A 21,451-nucleotide genomic window follows, 5' to 3' on the forward strand; every position below is an offset into this window, starting at 1 on the left:
GAGCCCTCTTAAAGAGCCTGTCAGGCAGCTGTTTCAGAAGGCCGAGTGAGGCAGTTCCCTTCAATTATATGCTCATCCCTGAGACAGTAACAAATGAGGAGACTTGGAGTTGATCTTGCATAAACCTTGTTGGAGCTGCCTCCAGGGAGGAGATAGGATTTCACCTGGTCTTTCTGCAGTGAAGGAGCAAAAAAAGGGCACTGTGCTGTGTATCACAACCTTTGTTGGGATGGGTGGAACAAAAATGCCCATGGGTTTTGGATACTGTGCATGAGAGGTGCTAATTCTAACTTGGTTCCCAGAAGCAATTTCTCAGTTGCCAATGGATTGCAAGTGTTGCAATTGTTGCCCATATCTCCACAATACAAGATCCTCTTGGGGAGTTTAGCACCATCTTGCTTCTTCTGGGGAAACATGTCACATGTTTCTAAGTCCCTTTGGAGACCCCTTCCTTTTAGTATATATCAAAAGGCCTAAGTATGTGTGCATGTGAAATCCATACACAGCTTTTCTCTCATGAGAGTTATCCTCCCCCTTGTTCTTGACCGGGTGCTGATTTCAGGCTGAATAACAGGGCCCTGTTAGCCAAAATCTAGTTGGGACCTGGGAAGTTTTTGTTTACGTTGGCAGCAGAAGCAGCTTAATGTGGTTTACTTGGCAAAAGGCACTCCTAATCTGATTTCTTGTATCTGGGTGACAGCAACGTGCAAGGGCTTGACCGAATTACAACTCTGTTTCCCCACCCTCTCCTTTACACAAATAAACTTACTTGCGAGAAAACTTCCAGATAAATGTCTGAAGGAGGGTGGCAATGAGTGTGCTTTAGCCTTGGTCTCAGAGAACAAAGCAGAGCAAACCTGGATTATTATTGCTGTTGTTGTTGTTGGATTTTCATACTGCTTCTCTCCCATAATGGTCTTGTGGTGGTGTTACTACAAGGTTGAAATACATAAAACAGTTAATGCATTTACATGTAAGTTAAGATTTTGAAATTTTAACCCTCAACTCATCAGCAATTAAACAATTAACTATCCAGGAGAAGGCAGCTCCCAGGTTAAAACATCCCATTCAAGGAGATAACACCTTTGCAGACTTAGAGTGACATAACACTCCTCCTATGCTTAGGCATGCTGAGTCAGTCACTCCAACACTTAGCCCCTCAGCCCATTCTATGGATCCAAGTAAAGCCCATCTGCTGTTGATGGCTACATAGTCAGACATGTCTGAGCCTATCTCTTCTCCTCCACGTCCCTGCAATGATGGAGCAATCTGTGTCTGTCAAGCTCTTTGTTTATATTTCCCCAGATTACATTCCCCAGATGGGCTCATGGTGGTTTACAATAATAAAAAAATAAAAGCACAATAAAACCCCACAAAAACTTCCCTCATAACAGACAGCAATTAACAATTAAGGAGGCAGGCGATAAATAATCCACCAAATTATCCCACCCATCTCATCCAGGCCAAGGCCAAGCTATCTACCATTGGGAGTGAGGTGCCAGATCTAATAACACTATGACACTATAGGGGATCCTCAGGTTGAATATCGGGACGCCGCCTTTCCCTGTTGGTAAGGCACAGAAGCCCTTATTGGATCAGGAGTCAGCAGACTTTATTTTTTGTACACCTTCAGATCCTCTTTCAGCACTTGAAACACAGGAAGGGCCTTTCCAAAATCATGTCAAACTGTTTTATATTTTGGAGAGGTAGATCCTTTGTCTTTGAGCCAAAATGAAAGCCAGAACTTGAGAAACTTCCAAGGAATGTTAGGAAATCAATAGCACATTCCAGAGGTGTAGCTGTGTCTGGCGAAATGTGTAAAGGAGTCCTGTGGCAATGTAAAGGCAGATACCATGGAATGGAATCCACCTATGCAGATGCACTGACATATTGACTCAGTTGCCAGGCTGAGTTATTCATAGTTTGAAAAGAAGGAAATGAAAATTGGGAGTTCTAAAGGCAATACAAGGCAAGAGTCAGGCACTTTGCCCAGCCCCTTGTGTAGATGATGAATAAAAGGCTTTCTGGTTGGCAATAAACCATAGTTTGTTGTTACATCTGAACCCACGAACCATGCTTTGTTTCCTGCCTGCAAACTAGGATTAAGCCATGGTTTAATTCTTGTTTAATAAGGGATTTCCAACCAGGGTTCTGGGGAATCCTGGGGTTATGCGAGAGCTCTCCGAGGGTTACACAGCCTTTCCTAGAAGTTCAGACGCCTGCTGATATCACTAGATGTCACTGGAGCCTACTTCCCCTGTTGCTCTATAGGCCTACTCTCTTTTTCTACAATGGAAACATAACAAATGATCAGTTGTTTGATTGGATCCATCTTACTTCTGCACCCACTTCTCTGAAAGGGGATGTCGCCCCTTCTGGGGTTCCTTGAAGCCTGAAAAATATTTCAGGGGTTCCTCCACAGTCAAAAGGTTGAGAAAGGCTGGAACCAGTGAATGAGCTCAAGGACTTCCAAGGCTCATTCATAAAAGGGCAAAGCATAGTTCGTTGTTTCTTCTAAATGCAGCCTCCGTGACATTTTGCTGTATGGCCATGGAAAGTGCTGTCAAGTCACAGATGATTTATGGCAACCCAACAGAGATGAACAGAGCTAGTTTGCCATTGTCTGACTCTGTATAGCATCTCTGGACATCTTTGGTGGTCACCCATCCAAGTTCATAGCACTGGTAAATTTTGATAGCACAGTCTCTCTAGTTTCGCTAGGTTGATTAGTGTACAGTGATGTTCATTAGAAGAGTGTTACTCTGTTAGGAGTGCGCAGATAGTGAGTAAGAAGTATCATGTCTTTCTTCTGTTCTTAATGAATACTGCCACTTTCTGATAATGTCTCATTTCATTGTGCTTTCTCTTTGAAGGCTTTTGTTTGTTTGTTTGCTGCTTTCAGATCAGTCCATAATGCAGGTATTCTTACATACTATCTAGGTTGTAGTCCACAGAGAGGTCTCAGCTTCTTGTCATTGAGCATTAGAAGCAGGGCCGACACCTCCGGCGAGAAGGCAATTAAGACAAGGTTTCTCGGGCTTCTGACCTTAGAAGCAGTCTTTGTCTTTCAGTTAAAATCTGAGGCACGCTTTGCTCTCCCAAAATATTGTAGAAGATGTCTTGAGTGTTCCTTGTGGTTAGTAGTTTAATCTGCCCTGCTTGGTGTCTTTAGGTCAGGGCAGGTTAGTCATCAAATAACTAACTGAAGAGGCAAAACCACATTAAAATGTTATTGTAGAGATTTCAGAATCCCCACAAAGCAAAATGCTTGGAGCTTCCGGTGGACCAAAGGAAGGGGAGCTTGTCAACAGATATCCGCCATTGGCTCAGTTTACTAGCTTTGGGGGAGGCCCACACATGTGGTGGCTGAAATTGTAATCTAGTTCCCATGGCGATAGTAACAGCATGAGTTCATTCCAAGATAGTGCGTGCACCACAAGGCATGGTGTGAAAGCCTCCTGAACTCAACTTGGCTCTTAGGAGTTGGTTTTCACAGCTGAGGGAACAGGCAGCCCAGCCCACCCTGTTTAGCCTGTTTCTAATCTATCAGTGTGCCTGGGTTTTAAAAAGATTAAATTGAATATCCAGAATGGTAAAACTCTTTCCCATGAACTCATTAATCTTGAGATGGTTTGGATGGAAGAAAATAAAATGAAAGGGGGAGGTACATTCAAATAATGGAGTCTGAAGGTTATTCTGAAAATGTAATCTATGTCACATCCATAGCTCTGGGATTCTGTTCACCTTTGGTGACAGGAAAGAGTCTGAAGAAATCTCATATATTTCTCTCTTGATGTGTCACTAAGTGCCAACTTCTGGTTGTTCTCTCACTTGGTGGTCCAAATGAGATCTGCTACAGCTCACTCCATCCCCGTAGTGTCTCCCACATTGTGAAACAGGCTCCCCAAAGAGATTAGAGAGCACCATATTTAGAGGTTTTTTGGAGGCCATTTTATTTGCGAAGGCTTTTAATAAGGTTTGACTTGAAGGCATTTTCTTCGGGAGGAGGGTTAATTTGAGTTTTGTTATATTCTGTGTGTGTCTAAATCCTGGAATTGTAAGCTGGTCCAAGTCACCAAGGAAAGGCAGAGTGTAAATATTTAATAGATAATAAAATTAAATACATATCTTGACTTTGTACGAGAGCAGGGAAAGTAAGAAAAGGTTAGCAAAGTGCACTTGCATGAAAACTCAGCTGGAGTTGGGAACTCCTCTATTCTGTTGGCTTCCTCCTGTGCTTTTCCAGTAGCTGGATGCATGCATGATTAGACTTGTTGGGATAAGCATAAAAGGTCCATCTAGCTCACATTTCTGTTTCCAACAGCAGCCCACAAAGTCATGAGCAAGGCATTAAGAAGATGGCCACCCTCTGTGTTTCTACCCAGCACTCAGGGGTCCCATTTAGTTACCATGGCTAGCAGCCATAGGTAGACCTTGCCCCCATGAACATAGAATTGTGTCTGATTTTTAGGTTGTACAGAAATCAAGCAGGTGCAGTTTTTCATATCCTTTATTTCCATGGCGATTTAGTTCCATGGAGAAATAGATAAGATGAAGTGATAGCTTTCAGAATAATCTCTGTACCCACTAGAGCAGGCTTTCTCAACCAAGGTTTTGTGAAACCCTGGGGTTTCTTGATGGCCCTGGAAGGGTTTCCTGAATGGGTGGGAATTAATTGGTTTTTTAAATACTTAAAAAAAATCTTAAACATTTATCAGGTGATATGACCATCTGTGGTCATGGCAATCTGCCCCTCTCCCACAATGGCCATTGATGGGCCTGGAGGGGGTGGGATGGTGAGGGGCCCCAGGTGGGCATGTACGCAACTATGCTTCCCAACCTTCTGCACGAGGTTTCTTAAAGGCTGAAGAATGTTTTAGGGGTTTCTCAATGGTAAAAGAGTTTGAAAAGGCTGCACTAGATAGAAGATAGAGTGTATATGTTATGTCTTTAGCTTATCCATAGATTATGTAGTAATTATGGTACTACTGTATTATGAAAGAGCAAAAAATTAGAAAGCAGACCATTCATCTACTTACAGCGCCATCCTATGGAGAGGCATGCCTTTCTAAGCCTATTGATTTCAAGGTACTATCTCTGCCCAGGGTTGCACTGTTAAATTCTGGCTAGGGCAAGATCCTAAAATGGAAAGAGTGTTTGGGACTAGCTGAATAAAGGGCTCCACATTTATAAAAGTTGAAAGATTTTTAATACCCGAAGAAGTCACGGATTTTTCAGATATCAAGGAACTGTCCCAGCACACAGACTTGCATAGCTAAAAGATCATCGAAATGTGGCATATCCTCGTTCTAGATTGTCTCATAAATTTAACGTCTTGCAATTTAGAAAGGCAGTAACTGTACTATCTTACCCGAGTTGTTCTGCAGATTATTTTGACACCAACTATCTAAACCAAGCGTGTATTCTAACATTGCAGGGAACAGATACGCCAAGGCTTGGAAGAGCTCCAGAAAGTCCTGCCCGGAGGAGACACTTACATGCACGAAGGATTCGAAAGGGTAAATAAGAACCCAGTTTCAACATGCATAGAAGTAGACGAGAAGGAATACTGTCCACTAAGCTCCAAGTTGGGGCTTTTAGTCAGCATTGCCTCAGTATCTCTGCCCTCCTAATGGCCACGTATTCTTCCATTTCAGGCAAGTGAGCAGATTTACCATGAAAACGTTCAAGGTAAGAAGGAGTCTGAGGGCTCGTAAACAGCAGCAAGGCTTTGCTTTCTTTCTTCTGCTTCGATGTTTTACATCTGCTAAATTCCCCAGGGAATAAGTTCCTCTGTGCAAGCAGAATCTTACCATACAATTCCCTGGCTTCTTAGCAGCCAAGGCACTGAAGGCATTTGGACACATCATTCTGTCTTGAAATTGATTCGTTCCTGAGTATGGGTATTAGCTCTGGCTTGCAGGGAAGGAATTATCCATTGTCAGTCCCTTTCAAGACGCCTGGGACATATGAGGTGGTTGTATTTGTTTACAAACTTTTAAATCCAGGAACCTGCCTGAGGTGGCTTACCATTAAGAGATACTAATTAAAATCCAGCATTGGCCAGTGGGGAACAGCCCAGCATAAAACCATACGCTGTAAAAACAGATCACAGACGGTTTAAATAAGTTTCCAGGCTAAAGTAGTGTTTAAAATAATTTACCCTTTAGTTAAAAACCTGGGTGAACAGTAACGTTTTGGCCTGGTGCCTAAAGAAATCCAGGTGGCCCTTGAGGGGAAGGGGTCCACAAGCGACGGGTCACTTAGTGTAGAAGGAGTTCTATCTCAGGTTACCACCAGTCCCAGCTCTGCCAGGGAGGGGGGGGGGCAGAGAGAGCAGAGCTTGTGAGTCAGATCTTAACTACTGATCTGATAATCCCGTTGTATCCTTTTTTGGTGCATTGTCCAACCTCCTTTTGCCTATCTGTTGCCTTGATACTAAAGAAAATCCTTTCTTAGGTCTTATGCCCAGCTCTTCTCCAAAACACACAAGGTCATAGTTTTATACGATCATAAAATAACTTTTTATCAGTTCTGGTTCTCCACTTGCAAAGTCATCTGTGTTCTTCCTCATCAAAAAGCAACTGAACACTGCCAGGATGTACATAGAATTCCCCGCCCCTTCTCCAGTAATGCAGGCAATTAAAAACACAGCTGGTCTTGTCAAATGATTTAAGATACCTTAAAGAGTCTGACAATTACCATGGCTTTAATTTGCTTAGGCTTTTTCCCCCTCTTGAGGAGATTATGTTTAGCTTTCATAAAAGTGAAATGTCAGCTGCAATAAGGGATACCTGATTGCAGAAGTCCTTCAGATATATTGTGAATTGTTGACAGCAGGAATCCCAATTAACTTTAATTGGTTCTGTTTCATGATGGCTGGGTGATTTTTTAGCTGACACAGATGACAAGCCTGGGCCATGTGGAGATAAAGATAACAATCTTCATGTGATAAGAGTGCATTTTGACAGTAAATTTGCTCTCCACTGGTGGCGCACTGTAATCTGGGTGATAGCAGGCTTGGCTCTTCTCTTTTTTTTTTGTGCACTTTTTTTTTTCTTGCATTGCCACCTCCTCCCATCTGATCAGGGGTCTCTGAGCATCTTCTGGCTGCTCTGAGGACCAAACTAAAAATCAGTATTTCATATCTGCTTTCACCAAAAACCAGCAAGCTAGTTCTCCCATCCCCCTTTATCATGTCTAGTTTATGTCTGGACCATGTTCCGTCTTGAGTGACCTTCATTTCTTGGATTTAAATGGCAGGTTTCATTTTACAAAGCAGATGTATATTTTCGGGGTCTTTTGACACTCTGTAGTAAGTGATACTGAGTGAGCCTAGAAGAAATTCCTTGTTGGGTGTATCCAAGGTTCACCTAATCCAGGGGTGGGCAAATTGTGGCTCACCAGCTGTCTATGGACTACAATTCCCATTAGCCCCTGAAAGGTATAGCCCCTGAAAGGGGCTCATGGGAATTGTAGTCCATGGACAGCTGGAGGGCCACAATTTGCCCACCCCTGACTCCTAATCCATTAGTCTTTGCAAAAATACCAGCAAGGAGCAGGTGTTAAAGAATGTATCAGAGATTGGACAGTATTCGTCCAGTGGGCCACAATCTGCCCACCCCTGGTCTAACCAAACTTCTGGTGTTAGTGAAGTCATAGCATTCTTCCTCATCCCCGATCCACATCATTGGCTTCCAGTGTAAATACAGGCCATTTCTATCATGACATGAGGGGCATTGTGATTACAATGTGGAAGTCACTGCCAGAGGTCATACTGATGTCCAGAAACATAGCTTCAGAAGAGAATTAGAGAAATTCATGTATCTACTAGCCGTGGTGACTGAAGGGAACTTCTGGGCTCATAGGCTGTAAATGTCAGAATATCAGCACTAAGACACAACACTGAGAAAAGGCCTCGAACTCTATGCCCCGTCGTTGGCCAGTCACTGGGTTAGACAGGATGCTGGACTAGTTGGATTGCTTGTCTGATCTAGCAAGGCTCTTATTGTACTCTGTGTCAGCAAAACCTGTGTTTACAATTTTTGGTGGCTGCTGCACATTTACAATAACATTTACTTTGACTCTGGAGCTGAGGGTCTTGTCATATGTTATTCTCTTTAGATGTATGCCTAAGATACTTTTTATGCTTTTGTACCTAAAAATGTTCCTCAGTTAGTCATCACTCAGTGTTCACCCAAGATAGCTGTTGGATAGCCATCTGACGGAGAGGCTGATTCTGTGAAGATTCAAAAGGGTGGCAGGTTACAGTGGATGAGTGATAGGGTTGTGAGTGTCCTGCATAGTGCAGGGGGTTGGACTAGATGACCCAGGAGGTACCTTCCAACTCTATGATTCTATGATTCTATGAATGAAATCACAGAAACCACCAGTGAGGATTCTCATGCTGCACGTTGTGGAATGCAACATTAAGGACCAAAATCCCACAAAAAACCTATCCTATTTGCCTAGAGAAGGTAATAGTGAGTCAAAAGAAATAGAGGAAACAAAGTCAGAGTCCAGTGTCACCATTAAGACCGACAAAGTTTTATTCAAGATAGAAGCTTTCATGTGCAAGCACACTTCTTCAGATATAATGGGGGGAAAATTGCCAGCCATACATAGAAAAGAAATAGATGTGTACTTTGAATGCAACAGTATCTTTTCCATACAACTACGGTCTGTTTCTAGGCGCTGATCACTTATAATATCTATGACTGGATATTATATTCCATTTCTCCCTTCCCCTTAATAAAATATATTCTGTCTCCTCAGGTTATAGGACAGCAAGCGTCATTATTGCACTGACGGATGGCGAACTTCATGAGGATCTTTTCTTCTACGCTGAACGAGAGGTAAGACCGTAAGAGGCTTGTGGGGCAGAGAATATGCCACAAAACCCATATGAAGAAGAAGAGTTGGTTTTTATACCCCACTTTTCATGGACCAAAGGAGTCTGAAAGTGGCTTACCATCTCCTTCCCTTCCTCTCCCCACAACGGATACCCTGTGAGGTAGACGATAGGTGAGAACTGTCACTAGTCCAAAATCACCCAGCTGGCCACCTGTGGAGGAGCGGGAAATCAAACCCGGTTCTCCAGATTAGAGTCCACAACTCTTACCCGCTGTACCACTCTGGCATTAGTACAAAGGTAAATTTAGTCAGTAGGGAAGAGCTTGGGCTACCCTACCTTTTTTCTTTGGGGCATGTAATCGGAAAATAAATGTAAAAGCTTTTTAAAATTTGAAATTGATGATTGTATTTGCAAGGGCATATAAAATTCTTGTTTATGAGACTGACTTTTTATTGTAAACGACACAACCTCAGTGGCCAGATTCAGTTTTCGATTCAGGCTCAGTGTGAATCGGAAATGTGAGAGTCAGAGTAATGCTCTGGAATATGAGAATTTGAGACCTTCTTTGAGCAAGCCCTTTTCTTTCTCCTGAAATGCCTGCCTAGCTGTTGTTACCTCACCTTAGGGAGTGTATTTTCTAGATCCAAGGGTGTGGCATCTGTACACAGGTCTTGGCACCTTCCTCTGAAAATTAAGTTTTAAAATTACCACTCTTACTGGTGAGGAGGATGACTGTTCAACTCTATGGCTTAATTACACATTACATTTTCCATGGGTCTGCATAGTCAGGTGTAGACCTGTAATTCTGTACTGGAAACTCTGTTTCCAGGTGAGCATGAGCTTTATTTGGATTGTCATCTCATCATGGGAAGGGAAAGGGCTTCAGCCTTCCCAACATGCTTTTTTCCAGACCTGAAATGGCAGGTGGACAATGTGGCCCTTCTTTGGGTTTTTTTGAGGAAACCTAGGTGTATCCCGTCAGTACATATGGAGCCTCCATTAAAGCAAACAGTGGGCCCCTCAGGGCCATTTCAGGTTGACAAAATTATGTGCTTGTGGGAGGAGGAAACTGAAGCACTCCTTCATGTGCTGCGGCTCCAATCCAAATCAGACCATCTGTGCTTGGGAAACTGCAAGGACCCAGGAGAAACTGTAGCCTAAAGGGACAGTTATTCCTGATTCACAGATAAAGGATTTTCTTCTCCCATTCTGTTCCTCCTGCAGAAATGGGGGTATTGAAATGCTGCCGACACTGTGCACACTTTCATTTCAGTGTTGCTGTGTAGAGCAGGGGTAGTCAACCTGTGGTCCTCCAGATGTTCATGGACTACAGTTCCCATGAGCCCCTGCCAGCATTTGCTGGCAGGGGCTCATGGGAATTGTAGTCCATGAACATCTGGAGGACCACAGGTTGACTACCCCTGGTGTAGAGTTTCCAGATTGTGGCTTGTATCCCCTTGTACTTTGTTCACCCAAGAAGCAGCTGTGGGCTTCCATATTTGGGCATGATCAATACGTATGCATATAGCAGCAGGTGATGTTTCTGTCTCAAAACGCCAGGAACAATCCAGAAAGACTACATGGTACTGGCTCTGGGACCATTCAGATTTACCAAATTTACTGCTTTTAAACAAAGACCTATGCCCACTGTGCACTGTAGAAACCTCAGCACTTATTAAAAACAAGCTGAATCAAGACCATAAAAGGGCTTTATCTCTGTTTGTATCTTTCCTGATCTCAGCCTTTTAGGGAGTTAAATTATATGTCTTATCTTCTTGCAATGAATGCCAGCGCTTTATATCTCTCTGGGTTCCCCCGGCCAAGAAAGGAAAGACATTATTTCTGTGTAAAAACCCATTCATTTATCTTGCGGTGCTGCAGGAGAGAACTATGTGGCTGATGGGATATCTTTGCACTCTTAGATCTCACGTTTTTCTGTCTGACTCAGTCTGGTGCTCAGGATTGGCATGTTCTTTGAGCAAGCCTGACAGGAGGACTGTGATTGTTTTCTGGAGAGTCAGACAGACAGGGGAACATTGTCCAGACAAGCTAGAAGCCACAGACAAGGGTTCATTTCACAGACAGACGCAAGTAAAAAAACAGCTAATGCAGGGTGACATCTCAAGCACCCAAGTTTGCAAAAGAAAAAGATCAAAATAAATCTCTAAGTGGGGACAATCTGAGCCGTAGAGCATCCGTGGCAACTGCCACCAACACTGGGTCGGGTGGTCTCCCCAGCTGTCCACAGCCCCTGCCCCCACCAAGGGGGAAAGAAGCCGCCATTCTGTATGTGGGTGTGCCTGCCTCTCTACGTTCGAAGAGCACTGGGTGGCCAGCCCATATCACACCCCCTTGCTTGAGCCCGTCTGTGCCAAGCCCCTCCCCTCAGAAGGATTTTAATTACGAAGAGATGATTTTTAACCTACGTCAAATTTAATTAGTGTTTTGTGTTGTGACTTGCTAAAATATTGTATTGAATGTTTGAATTATGTTGTGACCCACTCTGAGCCTACTAGGGAAGTTGTTGTTGTTGTTGTTGTTGTTATCTTTGTGGTGGTGGTGGTAGTGGCAGTGATTCTGAGGCCAGATCCTGGAGTTTTGCCCAGGGAACCAGAATCACTAAGACCGTCCCATCGGTAAGCTTTGTTGAACAAGGTATTGTGGCAGAGCCCCAGAGCCCCTGGCCCATACTCCACCTTGAACCCCCTGAGGGAACAGGAGCTGGGTTGCCACAGAAAACAGTATGCCCATATGAACTCTGCCTTTCTCGCTTGAAAACTGCGTTGAAAACTGGGCCATATTTCAAATAATTGGCTTTCTCTGATAAAGTTAACAAAATACATGATATGACAGCTTTGTCTAATGGTTAGAGAGATTAGGATGGGGGAGATCCATGCAAAAGCTCACTGGGTGACCTCATGTTGATCACTCTCTCTCCACCTGACCTGCTTCACAGAGTTGTGAGGGGAAAATGCAGAGGTGGAAGCATGCCAGTATGGGTCAATCCTAATAAGAAAGAAGCCAAAATGATACTTCTCACCATCTGATTTAAATACTTACATACCCTTCTACTGTCCTGAAGGAAATTTGTTAGTTTCATACCTGGGAAAATGGAGAGGGGAGAGCAACCTAAACTGACCTCATCAAAGGAGCAAGAGAGAGCTTCCCTGAACTTGTCAAAAAATGGGCAGAATAAAAATGTGGGAGACCATAAAATGTATGGCTAAGGAGAAATGGCAGAAAAGGTCTTTTCCCATTACTTTTCTGTCCCTGTGAAAGTGAATCAATCAAAGGCAGTGTCAATGTTTGTCATAATAACTGCCATTTGTGCTCTGTGATGCAGCTTCCGTCCTTAACTATGGCTGCTGCAGTCATTTTTAAAGGAGGCAGTCAACAGCATGATGATCAGTATGATGCCTCCTTTGGGGAAAGAATCTCAAGCTATCAGGGAGAACAGCTGCTAGGGTTGCCAACTCTGGGCTGAGAAATAAGTGGAGACTTTGGGAGTGGGTGGGATTTGGGTTGGGGAAGCACCTTAATGGAGTATAATGCTGTGGAGTCCACCCTCCAAAGCAGCCATTTTCTCCAGGGGAACTGATTTCTGTTGCCTGGAGATGAGCTGTAAAAACTTGGAGATCCTCTTGGCCTTCCTGGGGACTGGCACCCCCAGCTTGGTTTTTCCCCCAAGGAAAAGTTGTTCATACACCCCCTGAAATTTTGCTCTTCTGCAAGAAACAAGCACCGCCAGTTCAGTTACCACAGAGATGCGAGAAAGAAGGGCAGTGGGCATGAAGTTGATTCTGTGAGAGAACTCCAGGCACCCATCATGGATGAAAATGCCAGTTGCTCTGAGTATCCTAGAAAGAGAAGTCCAGGATTAGAATGAATTGTGATGCTCAAAGCAGAAACCCCACATTAAAGCAGGTTCTAGAAGAAGTTAGGCAGGTGATTGTGGCCTTTGTAGGTCCCACTTGAGAAATTATTGTCCCAAAGCACACGTCTTGCAGTGGGTGTGTGTAGTACATAATGAACTGTAAGATGTGGTGACAGTCGCTAGCATGAATGGCTTTAGTCAAAAATCGCAGAGTAGAGATCTGTCAACAGCTATTAGCCATGGTAGTTAAATGGAAGCGCCATGCACTCAGGCAGCATGCCATTGGTATCCCCGTTCCAGATGCCCATGACAAAAAGCAAGGAGGGGCATCATCTTGTTGCCTTGATTGTGAGCTTCCCAGGGACATCTGGCTGCCTGCTGTTGGAAACAGAATGCTGGGATAGAGGTCTGGTCCAGCAGGACAGTTCTTGTATTTGCCTAGGACTCTGCCCAAGGGTCATGGATCCCTGCAGAGCAAACACGGTCAGTGTTGGGCTAATTGGACTAGAAGGCAACTCAGGGTCAGACAAGACTGACATTCAGCCATGCTGGATACATTTATGAGTCCTGGAAGGACAAAAAAGTTCAAGTGGAGATGGAAGGCTTGGGAGAACCGGTCACCAGTCTCCTGCTTCGAAACTTTGTTTTGCTTTAAAAGCTTTTGCTGTGAGATCATCCCAGTGTGGTGTAATGCTTTACATTGATAGAATGCTTTCTGTGATTCTTCTTGTGGATGCACTTAATTTTTATTCCAGCAGTTCATTCTTGTCTTTAGTCCAGGGGCCATGACTTGTATTCCCTGGTCAACAAACCTTCTCAGATAGACCAGGCAGCTGGGCGCTCCAAGCAAGAAATCTTCCCTCTATTGTTTAAGGGTGTTTTTTTTAAAGGGTGGAGTGGGTGTCAAGGCTGGGAGGCATCATATCTGGACGATGACGTTGCTCCCTACATTAATTTTGTAAAAGGATATGATCCCCACCCCTTTGTTGCCTTCCAGCCACTTAGAAGAAAACAGAAAGCAGAAACATTAGGGAGAGCAAGACAATTTTGTCAGGCCTTTAAAGTGGAATTTAGCTGACAAAGCATTTAGCAGACAAAGCGGTCAGAAATGGTTAGGTTTTGTTTTTCAGGATGAATTCTAATCTTGAACAACATGATGTCATGACGGTTATGTCTTGTGCATAGTTTATTGGCCCTTGCTAGGAAATTAATATTTTAATAAAGGTGACTATGCATCGGCCCAAGATTGAGAATACTGTTATATCAGATAGCTGATGAAGTGCAGCTTTGAGAGGGGAAATATTTGGAACCATTTGGATTAGAAATTGGCATGAATTGTTGACTGTTCCTGTAATGATGACAAAAATAATGCTTCAAGCCTTAAACGATGCAAAGACTGCTTTCGAAGCATAAAAACTAAACTGGTCCAAGGGAAAAGGTCACTTTAAGCAACATTGTTAAGAAATTCAGAAAGGGGGAACTAAATGTGCATTTGCAAGAAGGGAAGACAACGTCCATCATCTAGGTCTTCTAATGGTAAGCTTCATGCTCAGTCTGACCTTTCTCTTACTAAAGCAGTTGTCAAATGCTTAGCTGTAAACCCATGGCATCCTGACCAGTGCCTGAACCTCTGGGTGACCTTAGAATTATGTCAGCCCTCCTTCTTCTGGCAGCTCTGGCAGAAATGGCTTCATGGAGTCAGGGCTGATTCTCTCTAGAAGCAGTCAGGTGGCATAATAAAGAATCAAGCGAGGAGTCCATCTGGGAGCTACTCAGAATGAGCAGCCAGGTTTGTAGGGCCAGATGGAGCTCCTCAGGTCACTGAATCAGCAGAGGACAGAATGGAAATTGTCCTCTGTGCTGCTGACATTTTAGCATAGCCAAGATCAGATCATGGATGGCTACCTGGTTCACTTTTGCTTGCTAGATGCCAGGTTGGGGGCAGAGAATTAGGTGCCTTGAATTCCATCACCAGCATCTCCATTCAGCACCTGGAACCTCACACGGTTCCCAAGTGTACACAATGTCATTGTGAACATTACCAACAAAGAGAAAAGTAACTTTAAAAGTAATATTACAATTTTAAACACAGTAGACCTCATACTGCCATGAGATATCTGCAGTGTTTGCCTCATGTAAAGCTCTGGCAAATAAAATGGCCTTGCAGTGCCTTCTAAAAGCATCTAAAGATGGCGCTTCCCTCACCTGCTCTGGGAGCCTGCTCTTGAAAGTGGGAAGTACAGTAGAGAAAGCCTGGACTCTCGTTGATGCCAGGTGGACTATTCAAGTGGGGAAACACCTGGTAGGTGGCAGTTTGAGGACTAAAGCTGGCACAAGGATGTTTGGGAAGAGGTAGTCCTTTAGACACGTGGTTCCCAAGCCATAAAGGCCTTCAAGGGTCATAACCAGCACCTTGAATTATCCAATTATGTTGACAATTCACAATAGCATTTTTAGTAGAGTTCTCTGTAGTGGATAAACTTGCTTTGCGGGGAGGGGGACACATTAAAAGAAGAACCATAGTGACAATGGCAATTTCTCAGTCTCAAAGCACTGAGTTATACCATTAATATATTTACATAATTGCATTGTCTTTCTCCTCTCACTCCAGGCTAACCGATCCCGTGATCTCGGAGCAACCGTATACTGTGTTGGCGTGAAAGATTTCAATGAAACTCAGGTAACGGAGTGTTCATTTCTTGAATGAGCTTTTGGCAATGATGCTTTTATGTGTAGGGTGGGTAGATTTCACAGCCTGAGGGCCACATCTGTGTATGCACCTGTTCTTGAGGGCTTCGACTTGGTCGCTGGCTTTTCCTGTGTCCAGCACCAGCAGTGCCTTAATGGCCAATGATGGCACTCAGCCCTTGAGTGGTCTAGCAGTTTTCTGGGAGAATCAACCTGGTATCTGACTCTGTTGCTGGGTGTGCTGATGGTTCTGATAAATTGTTAAGCAGCTTGAGACTTAGAGGAAAACCTCCTACAGCTATAGTTTGCCCACCTGTGCTTTATGTTCATCTGAAAATTGGCTGCATTTGCTGGCAGGGGCTCATGGGAATTGTAGTCCATGAACATCTGGAGGACCACAGGTTGACTACCCCTGCTTTAGACGTTTAGTTGGTTGAGGTGGTTAAAGAAGGCAGATGGGTGAGAGTTAGAGGCAGTGTGGCAGGATGACCATTGCTTGTAGAGGGTGTGCTTTCGCAACCCCTTCCTGCTTCCTGGTTAATTCCCAGGGTTTTATAGTGATTCAAAAGCCTGCAAAGTCTGTTTGGTCAGCAAATGGAAGTGAGACAACGGGGTGCATACGCATTCCTTGATTATATTTCCTTCAGCGTTCTTAAAAACTGGCCGAAGCCTTAGCACACTTGATCCTGGACCAAGCTTTGTAGAAAGCCGTTCTAAAGTCATTGTTTATTGGCTGATTGACCAAACTGTCTTTGCTATCACGCCAGCTGGCTCGAATCGCTGACAGCAAGGATCATGTCTTCCCCGTGAATGATGGCTTTGAAGCACTCCAGGGGATCATAGACTCCGTAAGTATTACTTGCTATTGTGTTCCTTTTTCATTTTGGTGAAATTTAAATCGCGACTGCCAAACCCTACATTTATCTACTGTCTGCGATGCCTCTTGTGCAGAAAGCAGCAACAGGGTCCGAGACGAAGAAGGAAGGGAGAAGGGTACAAGAGAGACGTTCAGCTGGAGATCCAGGGCAGGGGTAGTCAACCTGTGGCCCTCCAGATGTCCATGGACTACAATTCCCATGAGCCCCTGCCAGCATTTGCTGGCAGGGGCTCATGGGAATTGTAGTCCATGGACATCTGGAGGACCACAGGTTTGACTACCCCTGCTCCAGGGCATCATTTGCCCAGAGCACAGAATGAAGAGTCACTTAGAAGGAAGTTTTTGGATGTCAAAGATGTTGGCAGTTTTCTGCTCCGCAACTGGCTGTTGTTGGCTGAGTATTTGGAGACGGTCCAGGGTTGCCAACTCCAGTTTGAAAACTTCCTGGAGATTTGTGGCTAGTGCCTAGGGGGAGTGCAGCTTTGGAGGGGAGAGAATTAAGCAGAGATGTGTTGTCATAGAGTCTGCCCACTGAAGCCACCGTTTTCTCCGGGATAACTTGGCTCGGTAGTCGGGAGATCTGTAGCAATTCTGGGTGATCAACCTGGAGACTGGCAACTCTAAGGGAACTGGAGGGGGGGAGCAGGGGGTTAATTGTGCAAGGTGCTATACAGTTGAACCAGTTCTGAGGATGATTTAGACCAGTGGTCTCCATCCTTTTTATTACCGGGGACCGGTCAACGCTTGACAATTTTACTGAGGCACGGGGGGGGGGGTAGTCTTTTGCTGAGGGATGTCGCCACCCCTGCCTGAGCCCCTGCTCCACTTAATTTCCCACCGGCGCCCCTGACTTTCCGCTGCCCGCTGGGGGGCGCTGCCAGCAGCAGCTGCGCAGTTCCATGCCGTGGGGAAGCCCCAGCCATGGCGGCCACCAAAGAGCACCAAAGGTGAGCCGACGGCAGAGTGGCAGGGTGGCCCCTGAGGCAGCAGCCAGGGAGGAGGAGGAGCTGCGACCCGGTACCCATTAATCCACCGGCCGGTCCCGGTCTCTGGACTGGGGGTTGGGGACTGCTGATTTAGATGTGCATACTCCTGTTTGAGCTGTTAAATAGGGGATGTGCCGTACTACAGAGCATTTTGGAACTGAGTTGGAGTGTGGCAGAAGTAGAGGGCAAGGCATTTGAATTTGTCCATTTTATCTGAATAAGAGAGTGTCTTTTGTTGGGAGAACAATCTTGTTTCTGTCTGGTGGCTCATGGAAAATGTGCTCTGTTTAGAACCCGGAAGCTGGTTGGTATCTGGAAATCCAGTTGTTAATAGTCTCGTTCTGTCCTTTCCAAGGGACACAGTATCGAGTCAGCAAGATGAATTCCTTCTAGCCTGTGCTTCTTTCAACACCATTTTGCACCCCACTTAGGAGACTGTATCTGTTGTGATGTTATGAATGACCCTGCTCTTGCTCTCTCGACCCTGCCCCCTCATGGTGAAGAAAAGCTGAATGAACTGGGATGCTTTTATAATCACCTGATCCTTCTTGACTCTGTATTTTAAACATGGTTAAAGTCAGGGAGATCCTATATTCAAATAAACATAGGATCTTTCAGGCTAGGTATATGATGAGGGCACATATGTGTCCAAGTCTTGCTCCTGATCTCTGCTGGTCATCGATTATAGGGGGTGGGAGATATCTGAATAGGAGGGACCACAGAGTCACTTTTTCGTTAGTGTGGTTTCTTGCAGTGAAAACTGGACAGTGGCCTTCCTCCTAGCTTTCCTAACTTTTCATCTGGCCTGACTTGTGTATCTAATTATGTTGGGCCATCAGGTGTTCTGCAGTTTTTAAGGAGAGTTGGTTCTCCAGCCACCATGCTCTTTGCAGCTGTGCTTAATGAGTTCCAGAAGACTTTTTCTCTTTGGCCCCCTCTGTGCCTCCATCTGTGTATGATAAACAGAGGAACTCACTTTGGGGCAGCTTAATTTAGAACTGAGCTAGGATTTGGTTGGCTGCTGCCAAGTTTAATGACAGCAATCAAGGCTGAGAAGGGTCAGCTACATGACGGAAAGGTTAGGAGGAGAAGGAGAGGAAAGTTGCCGAACAGCAAGAAATAACTTATACAGCTTCCTCATGGATCTATTGCTCCTCTCTCCCCCTCAAATGGCAGCCATTGTTATTTGGGCTCCCAGGCCATGCTTGTCATCCATTAGGCAAATTTTCAGGTCCCCCCTCCCGTTCTGCTGTTTCCTTTCCTTGGAAGATCAAACCCAACATGATTTTGAGGGAAGAATGGACAAGAAGGAGGCAGAGTTCCCTCCTGCCAGATCCGTCCCTATTTCCCCTCAGCTTTGCCATTCCCTCCCCCACTTTGGGTGGCTTTGAAGTGTTATTTATGGGTATATTGCACGAGTATTAAAATATAATTGTGATATTCCTGCTCCCACTTATTTTTTTCCTCACAAATCCAAATTATATTGTTTTGCACAAGCTGGCGATATCATTCTGGGGGAGCCAGCATGGGAGCAAATGGCTTCCAAACACTGAAAACTGGAGAGCACAACAAAGGGAGCTGCAGTGGCCAAAAAACCCTCGTAGGCCTGGGGTCCAGATGGCTTGCGTGGGGTGAACATTGAAAGCAATGGGCACAAAGCAAACCGGCCAAGAAGACGGAGGATTTGGGAACTTAGTCCATATATATGAGAATCCTGTTGAAGATGGCCCAGAGTGCTAAAATGCTTTAATTTTGTACCACGAAAAACTCAATTCTGTCACATTTATTTATATATTTGTTTTATTTTCATAATGTATATCCCGCTTTATCTGTTCAGAGTTGGTTTGCCATTGCCTGCCTCTGTGTAGCAACCCAAGCTAGCCTGGATCGTCCAGGTCAGGGCATTTATTTACTGACTTCATTTACACTTGACTTTTCTCCGTAATTGTCCTCAGCTGCCCTGTGAGGTAGATTAGGCTGACAGTTTGTGACTGGCCCAAGGTCATCCAGAGAGCTTCCAAGGCAGGGTGGAGATTTGAACCCTGTATTGCACCCTTCTTTTGCGATGCTCATTTCTGTAACTCTTGCTTTCTTTCTTTTTCTCTCTTGCTTGCTTTTCTCTCTGGCAGCTCCTGTTTTCCCCTGTCTGGACTGGACACCTCTGTTGCTCTCTTCCAGGTTCTACCTCTCCTTTTTATGCTGTCAGTTGATTAGAAGAACATAGGCTTGTCTTTTTCTCAGTCCCCTGGGCCATGTAGAAGCCCTGAAGCTCTTTTCATCTCTGGAGACTTTTCAGATGGCCTAATTCCATCTACACCTTTTGCAGGCAGGTATTTGGGTCAATTGAGAGGTCATGACTATTATTGGTCCTTTCCCCCTTTTTCCCTTGGAAAGGAGAATTTGTCACAAATGTTTAAATATAAGCACTGGGTATAAGTATTTGACAGTATCCCTGATTTAAACACGACATTCAAATGAACCCTAAATTACTTGTGATGTGAATGAACTTGCAAGTTGTCTAGAGGGAAATATTTGGGATGATGGAGGCAGGGATTTCAGAATTGTTTTTCTTTCCCTGTTTCTTTGAAGACCTCTTGCGTGCATAAATATGTTTATAAACTAAAAAATGTATACTTAAAGGTAAAGATATACCCCGTGCAAGCACTGGGTCATGTCTGACCCTTGGGGTGATGCCCTCTAGCATTTTCATGGCAGACTCAATATGGGGTGGTTTGCCAGTGCCTTCCCCAGTAATTACTGTTTACCCCCCAGCAAGCTGGGCACTCATTTTACCAACCTCGGAAGAATGGAAGGCTGAGTCAACCTTGAGCCGGCTGCTGGGATTGAACTCCCAGCCTCTTGGGCAGAGGTTCAGACTGCATGTCTGCTGCCTTACCACTCTGTGCCACAAGAGGCTCTTTGTATACTTAGTTGCCCCCAAATCTGCTTCCTACACTGGCTGCCTGATGCTGCCTCATGTTACTGCCCTTAGGAGTGCTGTCACACAACCAGGGGTGTATCTAGCTGACTTCATATGCCTCCCCACAGAACCAGCAGCTGGGTGACATTCTGTATATGTAAACCATCAGCTTTCAAGCTGGCACCTCACACAAGGTAACTGTCAATACTTTACCATGTGTTTATATCCAGACTGGTAAAGTTGCCTGTTCAACAGAATCTCAAGGGTATTTGTGTGGGGCAAGTAATTAATAGCAGAACAGTAATTCCAGCCTATCAGCTAGGTGAGACATGGGCCGCTTTTGCACATGATGAGTAATGCATTCTCAATGCCTTGTACGGTTGTTGGAAACAGGATTTCCCATCATCTTTCCAAGGGGGAAAAGGATGGTGGAATGCATAGAAAGAGGGATGCTTTACTATCATTGGGCGCACTGAGAGTACATTATCCAATGCTAGTAAGACATCTCTGCTTTCATGCATCCCAAGCGACCATCCCAAACGAATCGTCCAGGAGAGTTCCTGGCCAAGGGCCTCACATGAGCATTTTGGGAGGAGGGAGGGCACTTCTTGCCTCAGTCTCAGTACGTTTTTGCCAAATGTTTTGGCCTCATGAAGAGGCTAAAATTGCTGTTGTGAGAACAACCCATGAGAGGGTGAGGGGAAAACTACCTGGGCTGGTTCCTCAGCCTGTGTGTGATTTTGCTGTATAAACAGAACTCTGTATCTTACTGAACAACGTCATTGAGATTCTTTCTCTCCCCCCTCCCCCCTTCTAGATTTTGAAGAAATCTTGCATTGAAATCCTGGCTGCGAAACCGTCTAGTATCTGTGCAGGAGGTGAGTTTCAACCGGATTCTTGCAGCCCTTGATGCCTCCTATGAAGGCGCTTCTTTCTTGATCCCTGAGGGAACGCAGATGCCGATGTCAGCCCTCTTCCTGCTTTCCTTGGGAGGTTTTCCAGATGGAACTTGGCATGAAATACTAGAAAATTCCATTTGTTGTATGTCTGCTTTTAAGAAGTGATTCTGATTTGATCTATCGTAGGACCGAATTATAGTTTTTACTGTGGGACAAAGGCTATGGAATCTCAAAAGGCATCCACCAGAGTCAAGAATTCCCTATTTGCTGAATGTGTTTGTCATTCAAGAACTCTTTTTCATCCCTTCCCTGCTCCCCATCTGCCTCGTTTTTAACCTCCAAATCTACAAGGA

General features: G+C 44.7%; 1 protein-coding gene across 1 annotated transcript in view; it reads left to right on the plus strand.

Annotated features, from left to right (window-relative positions):
- ANTXR1 (ANTXR cell adhesion molecule 1) overlaps nucleotides 1-21,451 on the plus strand; it is a 124,258-nt gene that overhangs the window by 17,820 nt on the left and 84,987 nt on the right. Inside the window, exons 4-9 of the mRNA XM_077304932.1 lie at nucleotides 5,438-5,519; nucleotides 5,658-5,691; nucleotides 8,776-8,855; nucleotides 15,340-15,408; nucleotides 16,184-16,264; nucleotides 21,017-21,077. Of these exons, the coding sequence (XP_077161047.1) occupies nucleotides 5,438-5,519; nucleotides 5,658-5,691; nucleotides 8,776-8,855; nucleotides 15,340-15,408; nucleotides 16,184-16,264; nucleotides 21,017-21,077 (407 nt within the window). The remainder of the gene's footprint in view (nucleotides 1-5,437; nucleotides 5,520-5,657; nucleotides 5,692-8,775; nucleotides 8,856-15,339; nucleotides 15,409-16,183; nucleotides 16,265-21,016; nucleotides 21,078-21,451) is intronic.

Source organism: Paroedura picta, chromosome 12 (assembly GCF_049243985.1).
Source record: "Paroedura picta isolate Pp20150507F chromosome 12, Ppicta_v3.0, whole genome shotgun sequence".
Taxonomy (NCBI): Eukaryota; Metazoa; Chordata; class Lepidosauria; order Squamata; family Gekkonidae; genus Paroedura; species Paroedura picta.